Source organism: Tachypleus tridentatus, chromosome 8 (genome assembly GCF_004210375.1).
Source record: "Tachypleus tridentatus isolate NWPU-2018 chromosome 8, ASM421037v1, whole genome shotgun sequence".
In the NCBI taxonomy this organism is placed as follows: domain Eukaryota; kingdom Metazoa; phylum Arthropoda; class Merostomata; order Xiphosura; family Limulidae; genus Tachypleus; species Tachypleus tridentatus.
The window spans coordinates 23,711,432-23,734,645 of NC_134832.1; the positions used below are offsets into that span (position 1 = coordinate 23,711,432).

The window sequence follows — 23,214 nt, forward strand, 5'->3', positions numbered from 1 at the left end:
ACATTATGGCTTAGCAATATCTATAGCACATGCTTAATTGATGTCAAACTCAGATCATACAAGAGTATAATAAAAATTTTAAATGGACTGTTCAGAGCAACAAACCATCATGTATTACACAGATGGGAATATTGAGGATTTACTTGAATATATTCTCTAAAACTTAAGAAAAACTTGTATTACAATTTTAGTAAAAAAACGTTTTGATGCAAAGTTAATTTTAATTTTTGTGCATTAAAAATAAAGTTGTTTAATCAAATTTTGAAAATAACTATCTAAATGGCTGTTACATCACAATAACCCCACAATACATAGAGGATTAATAGGTCATTAAAATTAAAAAGTACCAGTCAATATATACATTTCAAGAGTTTAAAAAAGAGAAAAATTATATGAATATGCAGAAATGCCAACCATTATGATGTAAGCATAATCATTACGATTTTGGTGTATACATTACGACTATACGCTCATAGAGACAAATATTACGACTTGTTGCAACTCCCACATTATTATATATTATATATACCTATACAATAAAGTGATAAATTGTTTCCCCAGGGCTTGAAAGGGGTGAAAAGAAAATTTCTAGTAAGATACAAATAAATTTGATAATAAATAAAAGACAGTCCAAATGGCTACTTGCGATAATCATGTTTGTGCTTGAAATAATAAAAAATATTTGTATCTCCGACGTCTACCAATAGTTTAAGTGCAGTGCTTCTCGATACTGGGTACGTGGGGGAATCCATAGTTACGTCATCAGTGCTTGGCAGCCAATCAGCGCTCGAGTAAATGGGTATTTCTCCTTTTCTAAGCAGCATAGAAACACCAATGTGATTGTTCACAAGATGGAAAAAAAGAGGCCTTGTTCACCAGATTGTCTTGTTTCTGTCAAAGTTATAATAATAATATAATGATAAACAGCTTAAAGACACTGGTCAGGCCTAGTAGCCGCAAATGATAAAGGGCTCTGTCTACAATCATTATGCTCAGTCATTTGAAATAGTTGGCATCTCTGAATATGGTATATCCACTAATTTAGCTATATTATGAAAAAATAAATTATTATTTTTTGTCAATTAAATTATTAAACAAACCCTGATTAAATTGTGGTGGTGGCCCCTGTGGAGGTGGTGGGCCCACAGGAAGTCCATGATGCCCATGCATATGCTGCTGAGATGGAAAATTAGGTGGGCCATTACTTCTTCCTCTATTCATTCCTGATGAACCTCTATCTCCCCTTGATTCTCTCTCTCTCATGCCACCACCTGGTTGTCCTGCTCTACCCATTCCCTCCCGACCCATGTTTCCTGAGTACAATGGTAAAAAGTAGTTTTGCTCAAAATTTAACAAAACTTTAATGTTGAAAAACTTGATGAAAAGTATATTACAAACAAAGTTTTTTTCAAAGACACAAAAAGTTTTAAAGAATAATATAAAATATACTCATTTATTACCAGGCAGTATAGCAATAAAGATAACTTTACAAATTTTTAAACAATAAAAAGCACAGCATCATTTTAAAAAAAAACTTTTTTAATCTCAACATTTTTTACACACCAATCATTTAAAAGCATCTTTCAATATCACCTATAGTACAGATCAGATTAATTCTATCAGTAATTACAAGCAGTTCTCCTTGAACATTATTAAACAGAAAATAATATATTTGAATTTCAGGTTTAAACAAATCATTTGTAAGACAAAAACTTAAAATATTGTGTTATTCTTAAAGTAGCGTGACAAATACCACACACTTTTCTTAATCAGCTTGGTGAAAACTGATTGTAAGTTGGAAGTTTGTTTCATTAAGATTACATCTCTCCACCTCCAAATGTGTATGCACACACACATATATAATTGAAAACTTTGTTTCAACACAAAATATTTTAATGGTTAGAGCTGTTAAACAAGCAATGAGTATAAACTGTTAAAAAAATGACTGATATTCCATGGGTATCTTTTAAAACTCCAGGTTCCAAATATTTTTAATGAAAATGTCTTAACTCTGTAAAACTAAGGAAAGTCATACAACACATTTCTCAATATCGTTAAAATGAAAAACAAATGAGAAAAACTTTTTATGTACCTGGAGAGGGTTTTCTAGCTTGCATTTCAAAATGATTCAAACTCTGTTTATTGTACGGTGTTACAACTGGACTTTGTCCATGAAGTTCCCTGAAAACATGAAAATCAACCAAACAAAATCCCAATTACAGTATTTATAGAGACAAGGTACTTTATATATATATATAGCTAAGTATTTACTTATAAAAACAAGAACTCACAAATATTAGGGTAAACCAATTTTCTGAATGCCAGTTTTTAAAACTCTAGATTTCATGCTAATATACTCATATTTTCATCACAATTTTACTCTCAATCATTTTCATGCTCATTAATTTATATGATTACCAAAGTCTACTTTTCAATTAGTTTATTTTCTTAATGCTGTTACCAGATAAAATGTAAGGTATAAACTATTAGTAACTATAAATTTGTGAAGAAATACCCCAATGGAGCAGAGAGCAAACCAGCCTTTTTTAACAAGCAGAACTAAACCCAAATCTCCAATTCCTAGTACAAAAAACAATCCTTCTCAGAAGTTCACTGAAGATGACAGCAGATCAGCAGCCACAACATACAAACTAATAAATCATTAGTAATATAGTTACAGAATAAAATTAAATAATTAATAATTCAACTCAAATAATCTTATAAGCTACTAAATGTGATGATAATCAATGCTACCACACCATAATGTAACAATTTAACACAAAGTATGAAAGTAAAAAGATATTTTTGGTAGGTAAATTTCTAAACAGAGTTATTATGGTACTCTTATTTTTAAAATTCTGAACAGAGATTCGAACTCCTTGCAACACACGGAATCTGAACTGTTTATCAGCACTGTCAACTTTGTACTACTTTCCAAACTATGAGGTAGTAAATCCCATACCCCAATCCAACCTTCCACACAAAACGTGGATGTAATCACATATGGCAAAATACAAGATCTGTTTATTAAGTTCAATCAATTTTTTTCTTCATGGATTTTGTAAGCTCTATTGGTAGCACTTGCCAAAGAAAGCTCAAGAAAACTTACTTGTCTTTGTAAGATACTTAAATGTGATATCTGGCTGAACACTTCTACTGTTATATGCAAAAATGCAACTTAATCAACCTTCCAAAATTTAGGCAGTAACAATTTTTTTTTAGGTTAATAAACCTAACCCTTTATTGAAATACCCAATTCCCTAAATGTTCACCCCATGGATACAGGCAGGTTAAGGTGCATTCAATCTTTTTTTTTTTTAATAACATTCAAAAGATTTATATTATTGAAGTTTTGATTTCTTGTTTTTGTTCTTTTTTAAGGAAAAAGATGAAATTGCTTCAGAAAATGCATTCTTTGAGTCACATGAGATGGCAGCACTGCAACTTCTGACTTGCAATTTTTTACTTCACTTTTATGAAATTCAGATTCTTCAGCCATTTAGAAACACATATAATAGGTAATAACAAACCACAATATAAAATGTCAATGTCTTCTTGCTTTACTCATTCTAACTGCTTAACTCATGATATACTCATTCAATATCCTTTGTCTTTAAAGATACGTCAATAATTCTCTCACATCTAATAAACACATTTATAATGATTAGTAAGAGTATACCTACTCTACTAGAATCAGACAATTTTTGTTAAATTTTAACATACAGTTATTAGTGTAAAATCTTCATGTGTATCAAGCTGTTTTTTAGAGCAGAATTAAATATATAAAACCTACTTCCAAGCTAGTTAGAAAACCAAACAAAATAAACTAGTTTTGAGATAGTCTAATTTAGTGAATGATACATTTTTGTTGTTCTCACTCTTATTTTAAAGCTAGATGAATTAGTTTCTTCACAACAGCCTAGTGACAAAAAACAGATTTAGTAAACCACACCCAAGAGTCCATATGCCCACACCACTAAGAAAAATAAAAGCCAAATTAACTAGTTTTTGTTGTTACACATTTATATAACTTTTAACAAAAGTAAATAAATGATGAACATAAACACAAACACACAAAGGAATATAAAGCCAAATCATTTTACTCGTTTTTCCAAATTTTTAGTTATTTAAAAAAAATTATTTTCCATATTTCACACTTTATTGTACACTGATGAATTTCCTACAGTTCATGTTAGGGTAGAGCAAATAAGAAATAAAGTATAAAAGTTTTTAATTTTCAATCAAGATGTCCTAGAAGTTATTCAAAAGAAATATGAAAAATAAGATGAAAAGTATTTTATGCTCACAATGAAGATAACTTCTCATTCAGACAGACTCAATAAAGGTTTTGTAAACTTACCATAGTCTTTAATAAAATACATTAATAAATCAATATTTTTTGTACAGTTGAAATGAAATTGTAACTACCAAATTTTTTTTTAAACCTGGAGGGTAGCATGGGTTAACCTTAACCCTGCAAATTTCTTCGTAAGTGTGAAAAAACTTCCTGTGCATCAATGTAGGTAATTTTAAACTGAGCATTACATTCCACACTAGGTCCACTATTTATCTATGCCTAAGTAGTCTATGAGAAAATTGTAAATATCATTTTCCTGAATAAATTACATATTTATATAAAAACTTCTCCTGATTGGCTTAAGACTATCCTGAATACTAACCTTTAATGTACAAATTTAACATTATTTATCACCCAAGACAAAGTACAGCTATTCATATTTCGTTTAAATTTTTCTAGATTTATTATTTGATTATGTTGATTTAAATAAAATTTCTGTATACAGACAGTTTAATTCCAAATAGAAAGGTACAATTTTAAACAATTTATCATTTTATTGTATAGGCCTATAATATATATAATAATTTGGTAGTTGCAACAAGTCGTAATATTTGTCTGTATGAGGGTATAGTCGTAATGCATACACCAAAATCATAACGGTTGGCATCTCTGCTTGTATATCACCACACTGTCATGGTCTCACAAGAATCATCTTGCTTTCTCTAAGGAATGATGAGGATGAACAAATTTATTAGATGCAGTACAGCTAGTCTAAATATGTTTCCTTCTTAAATAAAAGTTTAATATGTATAAAGTGTTTGAGAGTTCATGTAAACATGTTTTCTTCAATAAAAGTTTAATATGTATAAAGTAATCGTTTAGTTGATTTGCCTGTTAAGACACCATGTCCAGCAGATTTTCAGAGGGGTCAGCAATATCAAGAAGCTGCAGTAAATTAGTTGTTTTTCCAGTGGAATATAACCTGTAACATCTAAAAACTACACACAGATAAAAAGTTGTCTTTTTTTACCCCCAGTACAATGTGATTTGTAACATCAGGAGACAAAATGATCAAAATGTCATGAAGAAAAAGTCAGTAATACTCAATTGGCAAAACTATATATACACAAAAATGAAGAGGCCTAGGTTATAAAAATATAAATATTACATCCAAACAAACAGAGATGAAGCTTTTCCAAATAAAAGTAAGTAGCAAAGCAATAGTTCCAAGACTACATTAAAAGAAAATAAAACTAAGAATTTATTATTACAGCATTTATACTGTTGATAAACCCTTTGAAAAAGATACTTTTCATGACAATATGATGGGTCTGGTAAAAACATTCACAAATATATATAATTATTTCATTAGTTTATACAATCTGCTGCATACACATTTTTACAGACATACAATTTTCTCGTTTCCAGTGTACAATGTTTTCCTAAATTAAATAAAATCAAATTATCACTATACAACACTTCAGACATGTGCAACAATGCACAGCACAAGGGCACATTACAAAAGTTTTTTTTTTCTGACTAAATACTTAATATTATATATAATCATTTCATGCTGACATATAATAAAGAGACAAATCAAGTTTGCAGTTACAAAAAATGCAAACTTTAGGTTTGTTTTCTTACATTACACTTTCACTCCCTCAAAGCTGGCTATCTGTGGTTTATTTAAATAAATAAAACTGTGTACATTTGTACATGTTATACTGGGGTTTAGCTTGTGTTTTATGCAGTTTGTTTTGATCCACATACTGAATTAAGAAGTAATGGACAAAATATTTCAAAAACTATTACAACCAAACCTCTATTTTACTACATAGTTTTGAGTTCAAGTTATAGCGACTTTTATGCACTTGAAATCTCTCATTTTCATTCCTGCTATGATGCTGTTATTATAGCAACCATGCTTGTTGAAAATTGAGACTTGGATTACCAAATGTCTTTTAACACCAGTAGGTTTAAGCATGCAGATTAGCTTCATGTTCAGAGATGTTACTCCTTTCCTTAAGGTTTACAGGTATTGTCACATACTCCGTAAACCGGAAAACTACATTTCACTACACATATTTTTGTCCAAAATGCATCCAAACATTAAAATGAATACTTTCCTGCTTCAAGTGTACTGAGTCACGCAACTACTGTTTCCTATGATTATTCAAAAATGCCTATAACAGTATTACTGCAAGTATTCATGACTGCAGCATACTTGTATTACCAAATTATAATTTCTATCAATAATGAGATGTGAACCATGGACCCTCAAATTCACAGTCCAGTACTGTATATACCAGACTATTGAAAGTTCACAGAATATTTTTAACTGTACTTAAACTATGAAGTATGATGTACCCAGTATATCAAGTAAAACTATAAACTTTAGTTAGTATCTTTAAATCTGAATAAAATTTAAAAGAAGCTAACTTTAATGGGTAAAGAATTATATCACTGCAAACTTACTTTTTTGGGAGTTTGTCCATAACAATTCTAAATGAGTTTTCAGATCCTAGTGTAACCACACAAAATCTAAAAAAAAGACATTTAAATAAAGAAAATGAATTTAAAAAACATCAAAGAAAATAAGATATTGATACTCATTATTTTTGGCTTACTTTACTGGATCAAAAGACTTAGCAAAATATCAGATTTGTATTAACATTACAAACCAATATTTTTATCTCTAACCTCCTTATAATTTATCTTCCATACTTCTTTAAAAAAAAATTAATAACATTTTATGTTAACTGAATTTTAAACTAAAAAATAATTCACCTTAAAATGATGCAATCTACTACATCCCTGAAGTATAAATGCATATGTAAGGAGCTTCTAATACAAAATGGACTATGATATTGAAATGTTTTACTACATAATTATTTTCAATGTTGTAAATAGTGTATGCTCACTAATAATTGGTATTGCACACTTCTTTAGTACACTGACACCTCCACTCTTCACCCCAATTTTACAGTGAAAATAGTTAATGATAATGTATGAAACTTAGAACAAAATCTTTTTTAATATAAACATTTTGGATTTTAAAATATTATACAAACTAATGTTTGTCATATTTTATGTTGTAAAACTTTCAACATTTTATTTGGAGACACCACTCTGAAGAAACCTTTAAAATACTTTTTAATTTTGAATTTCAATCTTATATGCTAATTTGGAAGTTCTATTTCATATATCCAGTAAGTTTAAATGTGATTCATATTTATTAAATATTTATTTTTTCTGATTTCAGTAATAATTCTATTTAAAAATATAAAAACACCAGACAAACTGATAACACATATTGATGGCCTATAAACTGAATTGTCAAAATGAAAAAAGATCAGACTAGGTAACCATACTTTTGCTGGCACTATCTTGGTCAAAATCAACTTATATATGATAAATTTACTTTTTTATGTAAATTATACATTATTTTACATATGTGTATCATATACTTTCAATAAATTAAAACAACATGTAATAAACCAGGATTTGAGCAATATCTGTGTCACCAGAATAATGTATTGTCTCAGAATACAATGTCTATATATTTCAAATAAAATGTAATTTAAACATTTTCACAAATGAAAAGAGTAAAGAAACCATTTAAAAAAACAATTCCATTGTTTATGTGCACTCAACATCCTTAAGGTGCTCCCTGGCTCATAGAGAGTTAGAAAACCTACATTCCATTAATAATCATGTTTTCCTGGTTGTATACTTATTAGTCTAAAATAAACAATGCTAAAACCTTCCAATGAGATTATCCTAAGTCGTTTTGTATGCATTTAAATACAATTATATAACAGAATCATTAGCTTTTATTTGTCTACCTTATATAAAAAAAACTCACAATTCACTACCCCTTACCCCTTTGATTGTCCATTGGCTCGATTTTCATAAAATTTTACATCTAAAACGTCATTTACACCAAGGCTGTTGATAGCATCAATAACATTTTGATCTGTAGTCCACTGAAAAGGCAGCACAGTAATTAGATTATACTGTCTTTATATATCAAACATGAGAAACAACACTTACAAGAAACATAACAGGGAAAGATATGTTTAATACATTTCAATATCACTAATGCTGTATATTCTTTTTGCATCAACAATTCAAACACTCCTTCTCCCAAACTATGTTTACAGGAAAATATTCAGGTGCAACCCAAATACATTTTTTTATATACTCTACCAGACTCAAATACTAAATTTGCAAATTAGAAAAAAATAAGATTGTAGTAATTTAATATCAATTGTCTTTACAACTCAGAAACTTGCATCTTTCATAATTTGTGACAATAAATAGAAGTTTGTCATTATAACCTGGTGCACTTTTCTACAGTAATGGTATTTGTGAAGGAAAGGAAATGCTATAAAAAACAAAAAAATAATTTTATGTTAAAAGTGTATGTTAAATTTTCTCTTGTTCAAAAATTTCAAAATTTTCCCAAGCATATACTGGTGGGTACAAGTTATATCTAATGTATGTTTTCATCAAGAAGTTGACTGTTGATATTACCCATTGATGGCAATGAAGCGTTTCTTACAGGAAAAGATACAACAGCAACTATTAACCAAAGCACACAATAATCATGTATTTGAATGACCAGTAAATGGCATCTTTAAACAAACACCATGAAAATGATGGTTTGAAGTTGGTACTGGTTTATAGCATATCACATGTCCCATCTTTGGAGTTTTGACCAAACATCTCCTGTGATGTTTCAGTTTTGCTTTTCAAAGAATTATAAATGTCTGATGTGGTAGTTTTGAGTTAAAATATCAATCAATAAGCAAATCTCACTGTGATAAAACTGGCAACAGCATGAAATATGGGAAACTGGTAAGTCCCGTGCAATGGAAGAGAATGTGAATGTGCTTATATCAGTGACTGCACATTAGAAAGGCATGGAGACAGGTCAAACTACAAGTCACAACACTGAAACGCTGCGAGTCACATTCAATTTAATTTAACTATTTAACTATCATGGTATGCAATGAAATCTGACACCATAGATAATATATCAAATATTAACATTAAATAGGTTTTATGTTTTGGTTGAATATAAAAATATTTAAAAACAACCTCAAGTTCCCCTAGTTTGAAAATTTGGATATTTTTTGAGCCATCTCCTTTCCTAGAGTTTTTTCACCTCCCAGAAAAACTAATAAATGTAACAAAAAATGTCCATTATAACTTTGTCATAGATTTCTCTAAAGCTATAATTTTAAATTCTTCAATTTTATGGGGCTAAAGAACAATCAAGAAAAATTCAGAAACCACTTTCCACAACCTACCTCTGACATTCTCTAATTTACAACTTGCCAATAGATTTTTCTAAGTCTAACTCCCATTAAGTTTATGACCAACAGAAAACCTAGATTTCAACTAATTAACTGATGTACTTATTATACTAAAATGTGCATATATATATAATTGATAATTTGGATTGATGTTAAAACATTCCCTATAAGAACACACTTAAAAGATTAGTTGAATTTCCAATTGTCCAAGTCATATCATTAAAGATTTTCAAGTACTGGTGCCAGCAACCTGGTACAGTTGATACTACTGAAAGCACTGATGAGAACATTAAACTAGCTGATGCCATATCTCAAGAATAAAATAAAAAAGCAAAGATGTTCATGATAGATGCTCCTGTACTGGAGTTGCCAAACTGTTATCAACAAACACTAGAAGGTGCAAATAAAATTTAATACATTTAGAGCCAATCTGGTATTTTAATGAAACTCCTAATGAAGCAGGTATGCAAAAAAATTCTTGGGGAGTCAAGAGGAAGTACTACCTTGACAGTGATGTCTGTACTGGAATTTTACAGCATAACCAGGGCTGACAAATCACAGTTAATACTCATGCCAGAGGCAGAAAGCTTATCATTATATCATAGATACAGTAATACACAACACAAATTTTGAACTTTAAAAGTAATTTCACCATTATATAGCCTCGATACAAATTTCCTAAAACAGGAAGTCCAGAATTTCCAAAGCATTAGTTTTGAAAATCACATTCATAAACTTGAGATCTCAGAATGCTGTAATGCATGCTAAATATACATTTTAATAATTAAGTTGTATTTGTATTCTAGTTTGTCAATACTGGTACTCTGCATTCCTAATCTGTACAAAACTAAAAACTTTGTATTTTGACAACATAAACATTTAAGTTAAACCAGTGCTGCATTCAATATATCCCATGACACACAAAAATCAATGTTTAGACGAGTTTGTTTTAATATTTACTTTTAAATTAAGAAAGTATATAATATGAAAATGTCAGTTATCATCTACATATTATATTAATATAAGAAAAAGTTAAAACCCTGCTACTGCCAGCCAATATATCCCTTCAATGAAAATGGACCATCTAAATGAGATCATATGGTTAATCTAAACCACAACTATCTTCTTTCAATTATGAATTTTTACATTAGTACTGGGTAAGTACTGTGGGAGTTTATTACACAACTGATATAAAAAATTTCTATATCTGTCCAGTTCCTCCTGCACAATGAATCATTCAAAAAACTCCTTAAAGTAGCCTGGATCACTTACAGAGACACGTGAAGGCTGTAAAGATAGAAGTGACATTGCTTCAAAATTCTCATTATGCTTTTGACTTATTTACATTTCTTACACAAATCAGAAAGTTGATTTTATTGAGTTTCCCAAGAGACAGCCTGCCATAATGTTTTAAATTGTTGTTGTGAAAGGTTTTTCCACTGTATCTATGACTATCCAATCTAACCAACACTATGAGACTACTCATAATGTCTCAAGATAGGTGATTTGATTACTTACAAACCCCACTTACATCATTAAGTGTCATCTAAACTAACCAAATAACTGAAAATGATTAAACTGATTAAGAGATTAGTGTTTTAGATTATTCCAATTATCAATCAAAATTCCAATTGTAGCAAGATCCTGGATCCATGCTGGTCACAAGCCAATAAAGATTAGGGATTTGAAAGAAAAGATATATAGGAAACACTAAAAAGTGGTTCAGACAGAGGAAATAATGATAGCATGAAGGACAACATTGAGATTCCAATCTGTGAAAGAAAGAGAAGGAATGACATGAACAGGAATATAAAAGAACAAACAAAGACACCAGAAACATGCAAAATAATGCAGCTTGATATCTGGCATCTAAAAAAACTGACAAAACCCCTATCAAAAAGTCAAGCAAAAAATGCAGCCCACTCTGGTAGGGAAGGCTGTGAAGGATAATATTCCTGGCAAAGTGTCCAGCAATGAAAAGTTTACCACTGATGCTGATAAACCACCAAAAAAGGACATACAGGACAAGCAATCAATGAGGCAACAAACCTAGGTAATCTGAATTGTCTGTCTGATAAGGGACAACCAAGCAATAGCTAAACATGAAACTGGAGGATGCATGCCTGAATGAAACAGATGAAGTGTGGAAGACAATGAAAAAGGAAGGAGAGAACATTAAAAATCCATACAAAATGTAAATAACATCTAAGCAGTTCAAAATGGAACTACCAGCAGCAAACAACACCTAGTGGTCTGAATCAATGAAAAGACTCTTTGAAAAAGATGAGGAGGAGGATATGCATACATGTAACATCTTTTCCAGGAAGAGCTGAGAGCATCTACAACTTCTGTCAAAGAATCAAAAATGTGAAACCAAGCATGAGGAAAAATGTGAATCAATCTGAGTGGCAAAAGCATCCACATCTGTAATACCCCAATGAGCACACATCTCCCAAAACACTTAAGGAGCATCCCAAATGAGGCTTCTCTGGTAATGACCCTTGAAGGTGACGCATGTGGGGTGAAACCAAAGCATATAAGGGCTTAACAGAAGTCCACATCCACAAAACAAATAGTGTCTCTCTTGCAGTAAAAAAGGGAGAGGCCAACAGATTGCAAACAAGATGTTCCACACATATCCATTGCACAAAGAGGAGAAGGCAAAGCCCAACCGATTAGAGAATTGGAAAAACACCCAGATGAACCAGATACTGTGTAGGTATGAGAAACAAATTCACCTTGATAAGACAACCCACTGTGGTAGCCTCTTAAAGAATAAACCAAGAATAAAAAGCATATTCAACCTGAGAGGAAGCCAAAAGTAGCCAGTCATCCTTGATGACAAAAACAAAGGTCTCTGGTATGAATCAGTTGAGCAAAGACTTGACTACTCAACAGAAAAATTAAAGAGCTGAGGTTATGTCAAATGGCAAAGCCCTGAACTGATAAACACAACCCTCATAACAAAAAACGGAGGAAATGTTGGGATGCCTGGGAGATGGAAATATGCACGTAGGCATGCGACATGTCAACCTTTAATTCATCCACAAGCCAAAAGGGAAAACCTATCAAAAGATTAAGTAAAACTCTAACATGAACTTGGGTACAACCAAGAAACTGTTCAGGGGCAATAAATCATAATCAGTTGCCAATATCCTGTTTTCTTGTGGACAACAAACAGGCAGGGGTAAAGCCCCAACTGAAAAAGTTCCTCAAGTTCTAGAATATTTCTGAAGTTAGTCCTGAATTGCTTCCTGTAAAGGGTGGTGAGAAAACAGGATTCTTTATAGGGGTGAGGTAAAAACAATGAGAGATGGGAATGTAAGTGAAGGACCAGACCCTCTGAAAGAACCTATAACACCCATGAATCTGTTGTAAATGGTGTTCAACTATGGCAAAAATGGAAAAGTCTGGCCAAATATAGATTGTGTCACACTCCCATTACTGAAAAGTTACTGCATATTCATTTTCAGCATTAGGAGGTGGAAAGCTAGTTGTAAATGTTGAAAATTTGCATCAACAGAAAACAGAAATGCTATTTTTCAAATGGAAGTAAAATATCATATTATAAATGAATTTGATAAAAATATGCGAAGAAATCTTCATATGCCTAAATTAAAGTATTTTAAAATTAGCAATTTAAAACTACCAATGGACCAGTGTAACTTAAAGTTACTGACAACAAAAAACATTTTGTTCCACACCTGTCAAAAAAAAAAAAATACACACTTACCGAATATTAAAAACAAGTAATATCTTTAATACGAACTAGTATATAACAGGCATTTTCTCAGTTCTTTCAACACCTTAAAAGAGCTGTTTAACCCTTTTGCTGTATAATATACACAAGTTCATCTACACATTTGCACTATAACTACTGATACAATGTGTATTTTCACAAAATTTTGTAGACTTTTAGCAAAGATTTGAAATATTTTGAATATAAAAAGTTTTTAACGAAATACTTTTACTAAAGATTTGATTGTGATAATAGTCTGTTTTGTTACTAGACTGAATATAGTTATTTTTTGTTATTATTGAAAAAGCTATTCTTCATCCCAAAAATCTCAAATATTTGTGTAATCTCTAAAACCTCATAAATAATTTTAAACATTTCCTCTAACTATACTGATTCTATCACTTAACCAACCTTGTAACCAACATAAAAAAAATATAAATTATGCTTTTTCCATACTAGAATGACTACATATTACAATACAAAAATACAAATGTTTAGACTAAGTAGCTTAAGTATCATAACTCTACGTACAGACATTTATATTTCTTATTATAGTGACCTTCCAGTTGTGCTTAACTAACATTACATACCTTGCATTGATGTGTCGCATGCACACTCAAGCCATGTATCAAGTAATAACAAATTGGCCTTTAGCCTTGGCTGTGTTTTAGTGTGTACTTTATAACATACAACCACATTTCAATTATTACACATGTATATAGATTATTAATATTTATAAATAAATTTAATAATTTATTTTTCTTAAATATGGAACAATAAACCAAGAAGTAAAGTAAACAATTATCTCCTCTTGATACGACCTTAGTACTTGGATGTTGCTGGACATAGGTTACTGTTTTTTAAAATTCACATGTGAAGAAGATCAAACAAAAAATTGTTCAAGTTTTATAAATATATAGTTCAATAACCAAAAATTATAAATAACTATAATAAATTATAAAAGAATTAGTAAGAGTAATCTTAGTAACAAAGGTTTTTTGTTTTATTTATATTTCATAAAATATGAAACTTCAAGCAAATTAAAGACACAATTTACCTCCTCGAAAACCACTCCAAGGACATTCTAAGCTGTTGATTGGTTATTCATGTCATACTGTATTAAGGGCATACAAGGGACCATTTCAAAAAAAACAAACAAGAGTTTAATGGGGCCACAGTGTTTGATTTTGTACACAAGTCATATTTCAGTGAAATAAAAAGATAAAACTAACTTTTCAATATCAGTGATTTGAGTTCCTAATTTGTACAAATTATAGACTTAGTATTTTGATATCACAAGCATCTAATTTTAAATAATGCTGCATTCAACATACCAAGTGACTCACTAAAATCTCTATTTGTGTTCTTGATTTAAAAGTAAATATTGAAAGAAATTAACTCGTATATAAGTCTGAATTGTAATCTACAATTTGATTCCAAACTTACTAACGAATTTATACAATAATAGTTCAATAAAATTTTTAATGCAAGTCAACAAATGTGATGACATACCCTTTGAACTCTGACCCATTGTGAAAGGGTTAAAAGATAAAAACAAGTTTGTATAGAGACAGTATCTGAGGTAAGCTTGTCAGTTTGTGCAAGAAAAATGTAAGATTTTTTTTTTAATCTAAATTATCAAAAATACAAACAAAAGCTACCTTGGTTTAATCTGTAATGATGTCACTCTTCAAAGTAATAATCACTTTGTAAAGACAGTACAAGCAACCAATTACAATATTTGTTTAACAGATACAAGTTCAACATTGTAGTAGAGATAAGATTTTGTCAATATAACTAAAAATAATGTCAACAAAAGCTTAGTAATCACTATTAACTAAGGTTTATGCAAGATACTTTAGATGAACAGGTTCAGTCAGTTTGACAGACCATGCGACTTCTTCGAACTCATTTAAAAGATTTTATAGATTTCATACTCCTAACTTTTAATAAACTATATTCATCTTCACAAACTTTGGCATTCAGTCAACATTACAAGTCTTTCACACAGAAAAAATCATATAAAAAAAAACAAAAAACTTTACCATGAATATTAAGTATTTGTTTTGGACAGTCCACGCGCCAATACGGAATTTGATAGATAAAAACCTTGACTTTTTATTGTTCACAGGTGACATATAATTAAATATAAGAAAATTATTTATGAAACCTGAAAGAGAAGGGTGTGACAGTATGGAATCTCATTTTCTGTTTGATAGCTCTGTAACCAAACAAACTTCAAGGCTATAAGAATTATGGTTTGTCTGAACAGTGAATATTTTATAGTGAGTAATTTATTTTAATTTACTTTTTTTTAAGGGTTGGTGGATAAAACGAGATGTCTACAGGAGATGTGTCAAACTAGGGGATATTCAGGATTTTTTAAACATTGCCTTGTAGAATTAAGAACTTAAAATATGGATTATTAGCTAAGATTTTATGCTGTACTAATTGATATAACAAACAAAAATAAAAAATGTTTGAATGAAAGACAAACTTTGGATCATGTACAGGAAACAGGCATGCCAATGACATTTATGAAAAAAAGAGGAAAAGGTATACAGCCTGGCGCCACAGCGCAGCGCAGCCGCGCCTGACCAGGGGTGTCCAGGGGCATGCCCACCCGGAAAATTTTTTAAAAAATGGATGCTATTTGGTGTGATTTGGTGCAATCTGGGACATAATTTCTTTATGTTTTTTGACATTGCAATGTTGGAAAAGTACACAATATATATCATATAAAATAACAAAAGGAACTTAAAAGACTAAATCAAACTAATAAAAACTATAACTTTCATTTACAGTTTTCAGCAGATTGATTTATTCTTTTAATTTGCATTCATTTTTTAGAAGATATATCAAAATATCTAAAATTAACAAATAAAATAAAAAGTAAATAAATGAAATTTAAGATTGTTTATTTGCTATTTATTCAGTTTAATTTTTTTTCTAAATCAAAATATATTAGTAATATGAGTTAATAAAGCCAAAATAACTCAGATAAATATTTCAAATACAAATAATTTCATTATTATACTTTTTTTCATCAATAACATCATCATCATCAACTACTGGTATGCTGCCAATTAAATGTTTTACAGTCATTGCCAATAACTACTTCTCTGCTGCATATATTCCATACAATTTTCAAATCACATAAAATTACTCTTTTGACTAATCATGACTACCTACAGTTCAAATGGTTTATCTATGCAATCTTGTCATTATACTACTGGTACCTTAATGTCAGTGAATTTTCCATTCTTTCACAAATTGACAATATAAACTAAAACAGCATATGAAGGAAAGCTATGACATTGCTTAAAAATTCAACTACTGATATGGTTCAATATTAAACTACTGATATCAGTGATATGCCTCAGAACTTAAATTTTGTACAGTCACTGTACAACTACTGCTCTGCTGCATGTATTCCATTAAAATTTCAAATTACTTAAAATTACTCTACATGACTACCTACAGTAAAACTTGTTCATCTATACAATCTTGTCAGTAAATTACTGGTACCTCAATATCAGTATATTTTTCATTCTTTCACAATACAAACTGAAACAGCAAATCAAGGAAAGCTTTGACATTGCTTCAAAATAAAATTAATAATATGCTTTAAAATAAACCACTGGCACTGTATGCTGCAGATAATAATAAAATGTTTTTCAGTCACTGATATCAACTTCTGCTCTGCTGCATAAATTAGTCAAATTTCAAATCACTTAATTTCCTTTAATCAATCTTGGCTACTTTCCTCTTTTTCGAGACCAGAGTTTCCAGTGCTCTCTTCCGAGCTTTTTTTCCCTCCTTTTCTGAATGGGCAGCTCTCTGTGCCTCTGCGGCCTTCTGGATGTTTTCTATAGCCAAGGTGGCTGGGCCAGATTTCACAGAACCATAGGCCTCAAGCCTTTCTGCCCTTTTCTTCTGATTCTCCCTCAGCTTTGAGGTATACTTTGAAGCTGCTGATCTAATGTCCTTACACATTTTCTTGTCTACAGGATCAAAATGAACATCTTTCCTTTTAAACATTTCAAATCACTGTTGTTTCTCTGGAGCGTAGAGAATATTTTATCGTCTGGTATGCACACAATACCAGACCACGAGACCTGCAACGAGACGAAACGAGACTGCCTCCAAGATGGCGGTCAGATTTTTTTTTTCTGCAATAAACATTGAAAAAATACGATTTCTCCTCAAAAACCACCTACCCGGCCCCCAAATCGCTCATATTTTCTCCTCGAATTTACACAAATCTCGTGGGTGATCGTTGTCTGTTTGAAAACCGCGGAAATCCGCGTTTCAACGGAAAAATGGCACGCAAGAGGAAAGGACACCTTTGGCAACAATCAGTCAGCTTGCTTATAATTTGACACTGTACAAAAATTTTATTGTACATTTGTTATTGTGACTGTAAACAACCAAACTGCATGCATGTTTTTCAAATCAAAACAAGAGTAAAGTATACAGTTATATATAAAACTTAATATTAAATTTATAAAAGAATGTATGACGACATTAAACTTGGTAATCAAAATCTACAAGAAAGTTAAACATTTGTATTATTCCATTAAACAAATCATCATAATGAAACATTTTTTTCCAAAACTGAAAGTTGTGAATACACACATTACGTACAAAAGTATTTCACTTTCAAAAGTTATATAATTCTGATATTCCAAACAATTTCATCCAGTAGTCTTGCACATTGCACTTTTAACAAGCCATACACTAAGATGTTGCATCTTTGTCTCAAACAGTTAAACTGAAGATTTATAAAATTCTGTTTCAGCTTTTATAGAAATAAAATGTTATCCCAAAAGTGTATTAAAAAACATAACCAATATAGTAATTCTACAATACAAACCTATGAACAAGCTCATTTGTTTAACCTAAGTTATCCATATTCCAAAATAAGTCACTTCAAGGCTATCGCACTCTGTAAAATGCACATTTCTAGGCAGCAAAGTTCATTTCAAAATGCACTGAGTAAAAACTACAGCATAATACATGGAAACCAACTTTGATTATTATTTTCTGGTAAATGAAACTTACCCATGTGAGGTTACCCACATAAATAGCCACACGCTTTGTAGGAGGTCCACCACTTGAAGATACTGATCTTGTAGAAATACCATCTTGGTTTACCCCAAACTAGAACATCAACATGAACAAAGTTCATTTGATAATCCATTATAATTCTTTTTCCCCATCACTAGTTTTCCTCTTAAGATACAAATTTTTTGAAAAGAAGCTGAGATTACCTTGTAACAAGGATTAATAAATATTGGGGTTTGGTATGATTTTTTGGTCAAATCCTAGTAAAATTTAAGCTAATTTTTAAACTTCAACTAGCATATGAAAAGACTATCTGTTACACTGAATGAATTCTAACAATAATAAAAAAAGAAACAATTTGTATAGATATTGGAAATTTATTAACGTTACAAGTCTAAAATGTTTTCTGACCAATAAAAAAGTTCTGAAATGTTTCAACTGCTTCTAAACTTCCGTTCTACAGGAAAAAAGGTAGAGATGGTGATCAATGTTCAAACATAATACAATTCTTAAGTTACTTCATAAAAAACAAAGTAATAAAGATTTATTGGTAAACAAAAAGGTAAAACAGCATTGGTTGGCAGTCAAGGTTTTCATATCTTGGGAAGAAGAAATTTCACAGCTTTTCCCAGACTATTTGATTATGCTTGTGATGTATAATTTAATTATATGTGAAACTGCAAAACATTACTTCTGTACTGCTTAATAAAACACAAGATAGGCTGTATGTTTAGTCACAGTTGACTTAAATATCTTCTTATAAAGTTTCAATATGAATGGTAATGCTGTTTTCAAATTACAGGTACTTTATCAGAACATACAAAACAAAGGCAATTTAATCAATCTCATTATTTAAATTTAATTTAAATCATAAAAAATGTTAAAGCATAAAGAAAACCATTTCTTAACATTTGTGAATATATTTTGACTTTTAATACTTGGAAAGAACACACTGCCACATAAATTCTAAAACATCTACAATATTTATTGTTGCATTATAATCCTATGCCATACTCATAGAGGCAACCCTAAACAGTATAAACACAAATGTTAGGCATATATATTCATCACTGACAGTGATATTGCATTAGTTTTATACTAATCAAGTATCAAGTTTGTTTATTTTCTGATATAATATTGCTAATTACATCACAAACACCATGTAAAACTTTTACAGGTACAAAAAATCTAAGTAATAGTTAATGACTCCATCTCAAGAGCATGCTGTGGTTCAAAAGTCCATAGTTTCAAAACAATACCAAAACTATTAATCCAATTATTTCAAGCTGTGCATGCTCATCTTTAATCTTTACTTTGTCCTGTCCCTAGCATGAATGGTAAGGTAATGATTAATAATTTCTAGTGAGTTATGAACATGTATCAGACATTTATTTTTTACTCAATGAAAAGAATAATCTGGTAAAAAAAAACCACCAAATTCAATTTGTGTACATGTTTTCTTTCAACTGAAGTACACACAAAACATTGTAAATTGATGAATTTTTTGACAAGAAATAATGAATTTCCACAACCTTAAAATGAAACATTTTCATGCATTTAACTTATACTGCTGTGGAAACTTTACATACCTCCATAAATATACATTAAAAAAACTGTTTTAATAATTTTCACAAAACTAAGTTAAGACCAGCAGAGTAAGCCGAGGCTTGTCAAACACTGTTGTTAGATGTCTTGTATTCTATATGACAAAGACTTTTTGATAAAACCCTAACAGTAGGTTGTCAATACTTGCAAATAACTACTTAAGTAGTAATTCTAGTTATAGAGAAATCTGTCCAGATTTTCAAATTGTCTACTGATATTACTAGACAGATTAAAAAAAAAAAAAAACTAAATATTTGAAAAGATATCTGGAAACCTACTAAGAAAAATTTAATAAGTAGTATAATATATAAGCAGATATAAAAGTAATCCACTACTCAAACTCCTTGGAAATTGGTTGATGTCATAAGTATTTTTAATACTCAGAACTTATTTGGAAGCAAATAAAAAATATGCTAAGCAACCTTATTTTAGTCCATAGTTAACCTTGTGTAAGACCTTTTTAGAACTAATTTAGAAAGAAATGTTAATATATTCCTAATATGAAAATTTACTTCCAATAGATACCTCCACATACACAAATGCTGTTTCCCTCTTGAGTCTTGCATGCCACTGGCCTTAAAGCAACTCCCACTTTATATTTACAAGAAATGCACTGATGAACAAGATGAATGAATTTCATCATACAACAACAGCCCTTCACCAGTAAATTTGCAACACAACCTCCATGCACAGTAACTCCCTCAAACACTTGCACTCATAACATCATTCTCAAATGAAACAAGACAAAGGTGCACTGGAAGTGAGAAAAATAGATGGAAATGTATGCAGGGGTAACTACGAGAAGTAAATTTTGAGAGCAAGAAAATGCTACATTTCAAGACAATAACATGTCTACACATAGAAATTCTACAATTCCACGTTGAAAACATAGATGAGCTCCTAACGACACCTAGTGGCTGAAGCTTCATAGAAACCCACTTCTGGAAGACTGCATCTTGTCTGAACCAGGGTATATACATCACCTGAAAAGTTAGGGGAAGGTGAATGAATCTGAAATGTTGCAGAGATATAAATAATGTGATCTTAACCATCCAAGCAACTGGCAAGCCAATATGTATGGTGTGATTATGGTACAAATTAGACTATACTCCACTTGCTCACATGAACTACACTAAACAAATTGTGGCTGCAAGAGTTGAACACATTAGCTATGTGAGGGCTGACCATACTACACTGGTAGTGTCACTATCGCCCTACATCTCAAAGTGCACTAAGCATGAATGGTGAGGTTTCTCCATGTTCCCCCCCTCCAACGACTAGGAAGTGGTAAGTGGCAAGGATTTCTTGGGTTCCACTTCAAAAAAAGAGAAAAAATTTGAATTTTGTGGAGACAGAGCACTACATGAAAAGGTGTTTTATTGTAGACAGTATAATGAGTTATTCATAAACTCTTTCTAAAATCAGGCAAGTACAAGCCATAAAAGGAAAAAATCACTTCTCTGTATCAGACAACTGAGTAAGCATGCTCACCATGAGGATACCTCTAATGGTCTTGCAGATTTGGGAAAATAAGCACATCCTGGGAGACAATAACAGCCACCTGGCACGATTCAATTCAAAAGAAGGGAGAAAAAGGAGCTAGAGAGAATATAAAAACAAGCTCATCTCAAACGATGGTGGATTACTTAAAGAAGGGCAGCCAAGGGAAGTTAAAATCCTTCAGAAGACAAAATAGCATTATGATGAAGATAATGAACAATGACAGTGTGGAGGTATTGTCCACATGCTCACTTGGAGGATCTTGTCAAAGGGCTGGCAAAGATGAAAGCAAGAGGGGTAATGAATTTGATAGGAGAACATGTAACAAAAGCATGCATCTATATCCAGGGGAGAATATACCAACCACAAGAAATGGCAGACCCACCCAGTGAAGATAACAGGAAAGAAGTTCCTGGAAAAAAGTGTTCCAAAGGTAGAACAGATGATGGTGGGGAGCCAAGGGAAAAGCCTGTGGTATATAACATTAAACAGCCCAAACAGGACATAAAAGCCAATCCAAGACTGAATAATCCCAGAAGAGACACAGAAGAAACAAAAATAGATAAGTATGATTGCATTCATAGAAAATAATGACTGGACACAGTAGAGGAGTATTTAAGTGCAATGGAAGAAAGTGTGAGAAGCAACAATAGCATAAGCCAATGAAACAATGGTAGTGACAGGCAATAAGAAGAAAAATATTTCTTGAGAGAAAGGTGGTACAAAAAACAAGCCAACAGCCTAAACAGGGCATACATAAGAGCTCAAAATTATATTAAGAGCCCAATTAGGCATGGGAATCGAGCAAGGAGGTTGGTGAAGGAGGAAAGACTTGAACAGGGTGGTGAAGACAGAAGAAAACATCCTGTAATACCAGGAAAAGTGAATGTAGTATCTGGTGACAACAAGCAATGGTTGTTGCTTAAATTTCTAAGCAATAGTATTTGCTTAGAATACATGGAATACATAAAACTATTATGTTTTCTAAAAAACATGCTTCTAAAAATGAAGCAAAAGAGAAAGTCAAACAAGGTTTGACTGACAAATCATGGTCAAACAGCCAAGTGAAAAAAGGCAAAAAGATGGCAAAAAGGATAGGAGTGGCTGATGGGCCACCAATAAAAAACTCACCACTTATATTGATAAGCATAGTGGAAAGGCAAGGTTTACTACAAAAAAAGTTTATACAAATCAGGTCCAATGGGCAATGGAATGGACAAATCCCATACCTAAAGATGAAGGGACAATATCCCTTGATGATAAAGGAATGTGAGGTGGAAGCAATAGAGGGAACTGAGTAGAAGAAGGAGTCCGAGCTGGAAACCAAGGTTAAGCTGGCTAAAAATGTGCCACCAAGGAGTGTTGCATATCAAAGAAAGAACTCAAGAAAAGAAACAAAGAAAAGGACAGGCATATACCAAAAAGTGAGACCGGTTTTGATTAAGAACATCAACAGCCAGAGTTAAAGGATAAAGAAAAGGGAAAAGAAAAGAGGAAGCTTGAAGTTAAAAGGGGTAGCAAAGGTATCTACAAAAAGCAATCCCAAATTAGAACAAATCCAACAAAAGACCTAGGTTTAAAGGGACCAATCCATGGGTAAAACAAGGTCTGGCCAAGAAAGGCTGTCTGTCACAAAGGTTTATAGCTCATGTCACATGTATGAAATGACTATATAATTGACAGAA

The 23,214-nt window shown here is 31.3% G+C and overlaps 1 protein-coding gene across 5 annotated transcripts in view; it reads right to left on the reverse strand.

Annotated features, from left to right (window-relative positions):
- Positions 1-23,214, reverse strand: part of LOC143258680 (cleavage and polyadenylation specificity factor subunit 6-like) — a 60,090-nt gene that overhangs the window by 30,926 nt on the left and 5,950 nt on the right. For 4 of the 5 annotated variants that reach the window (XM_076518079.1, XM_076518076.1, XM_076518077.1 and 1 more), the window contains exons 4-8: positions 18,422-18,520; positions 8,180-8,283; positions 6,773-6,838; positions 2,093-2,181; positions 1,101-1,313 (exon numbers count right to left, since the gene is read on the reverse strand). In XM_076518079.1, the coding sequence (XP_076374194.1) occupies positions 1,101-1,313; positions 2,093-2,181; positions 6,773-6,838; positions 8,180-8,283; positions 18,422-18,520 (571 nt within the window). The remainder of the gene's footprint in view (positions 1-1,100; positions 1,314-2,092; positions 2,182-6,772; positions 6,839-8,179; positions 8,284-18,421; positions 18,521-23,214) is intronic. The other variant, XM_076518080.1, reaches the window with a different exon arrangement.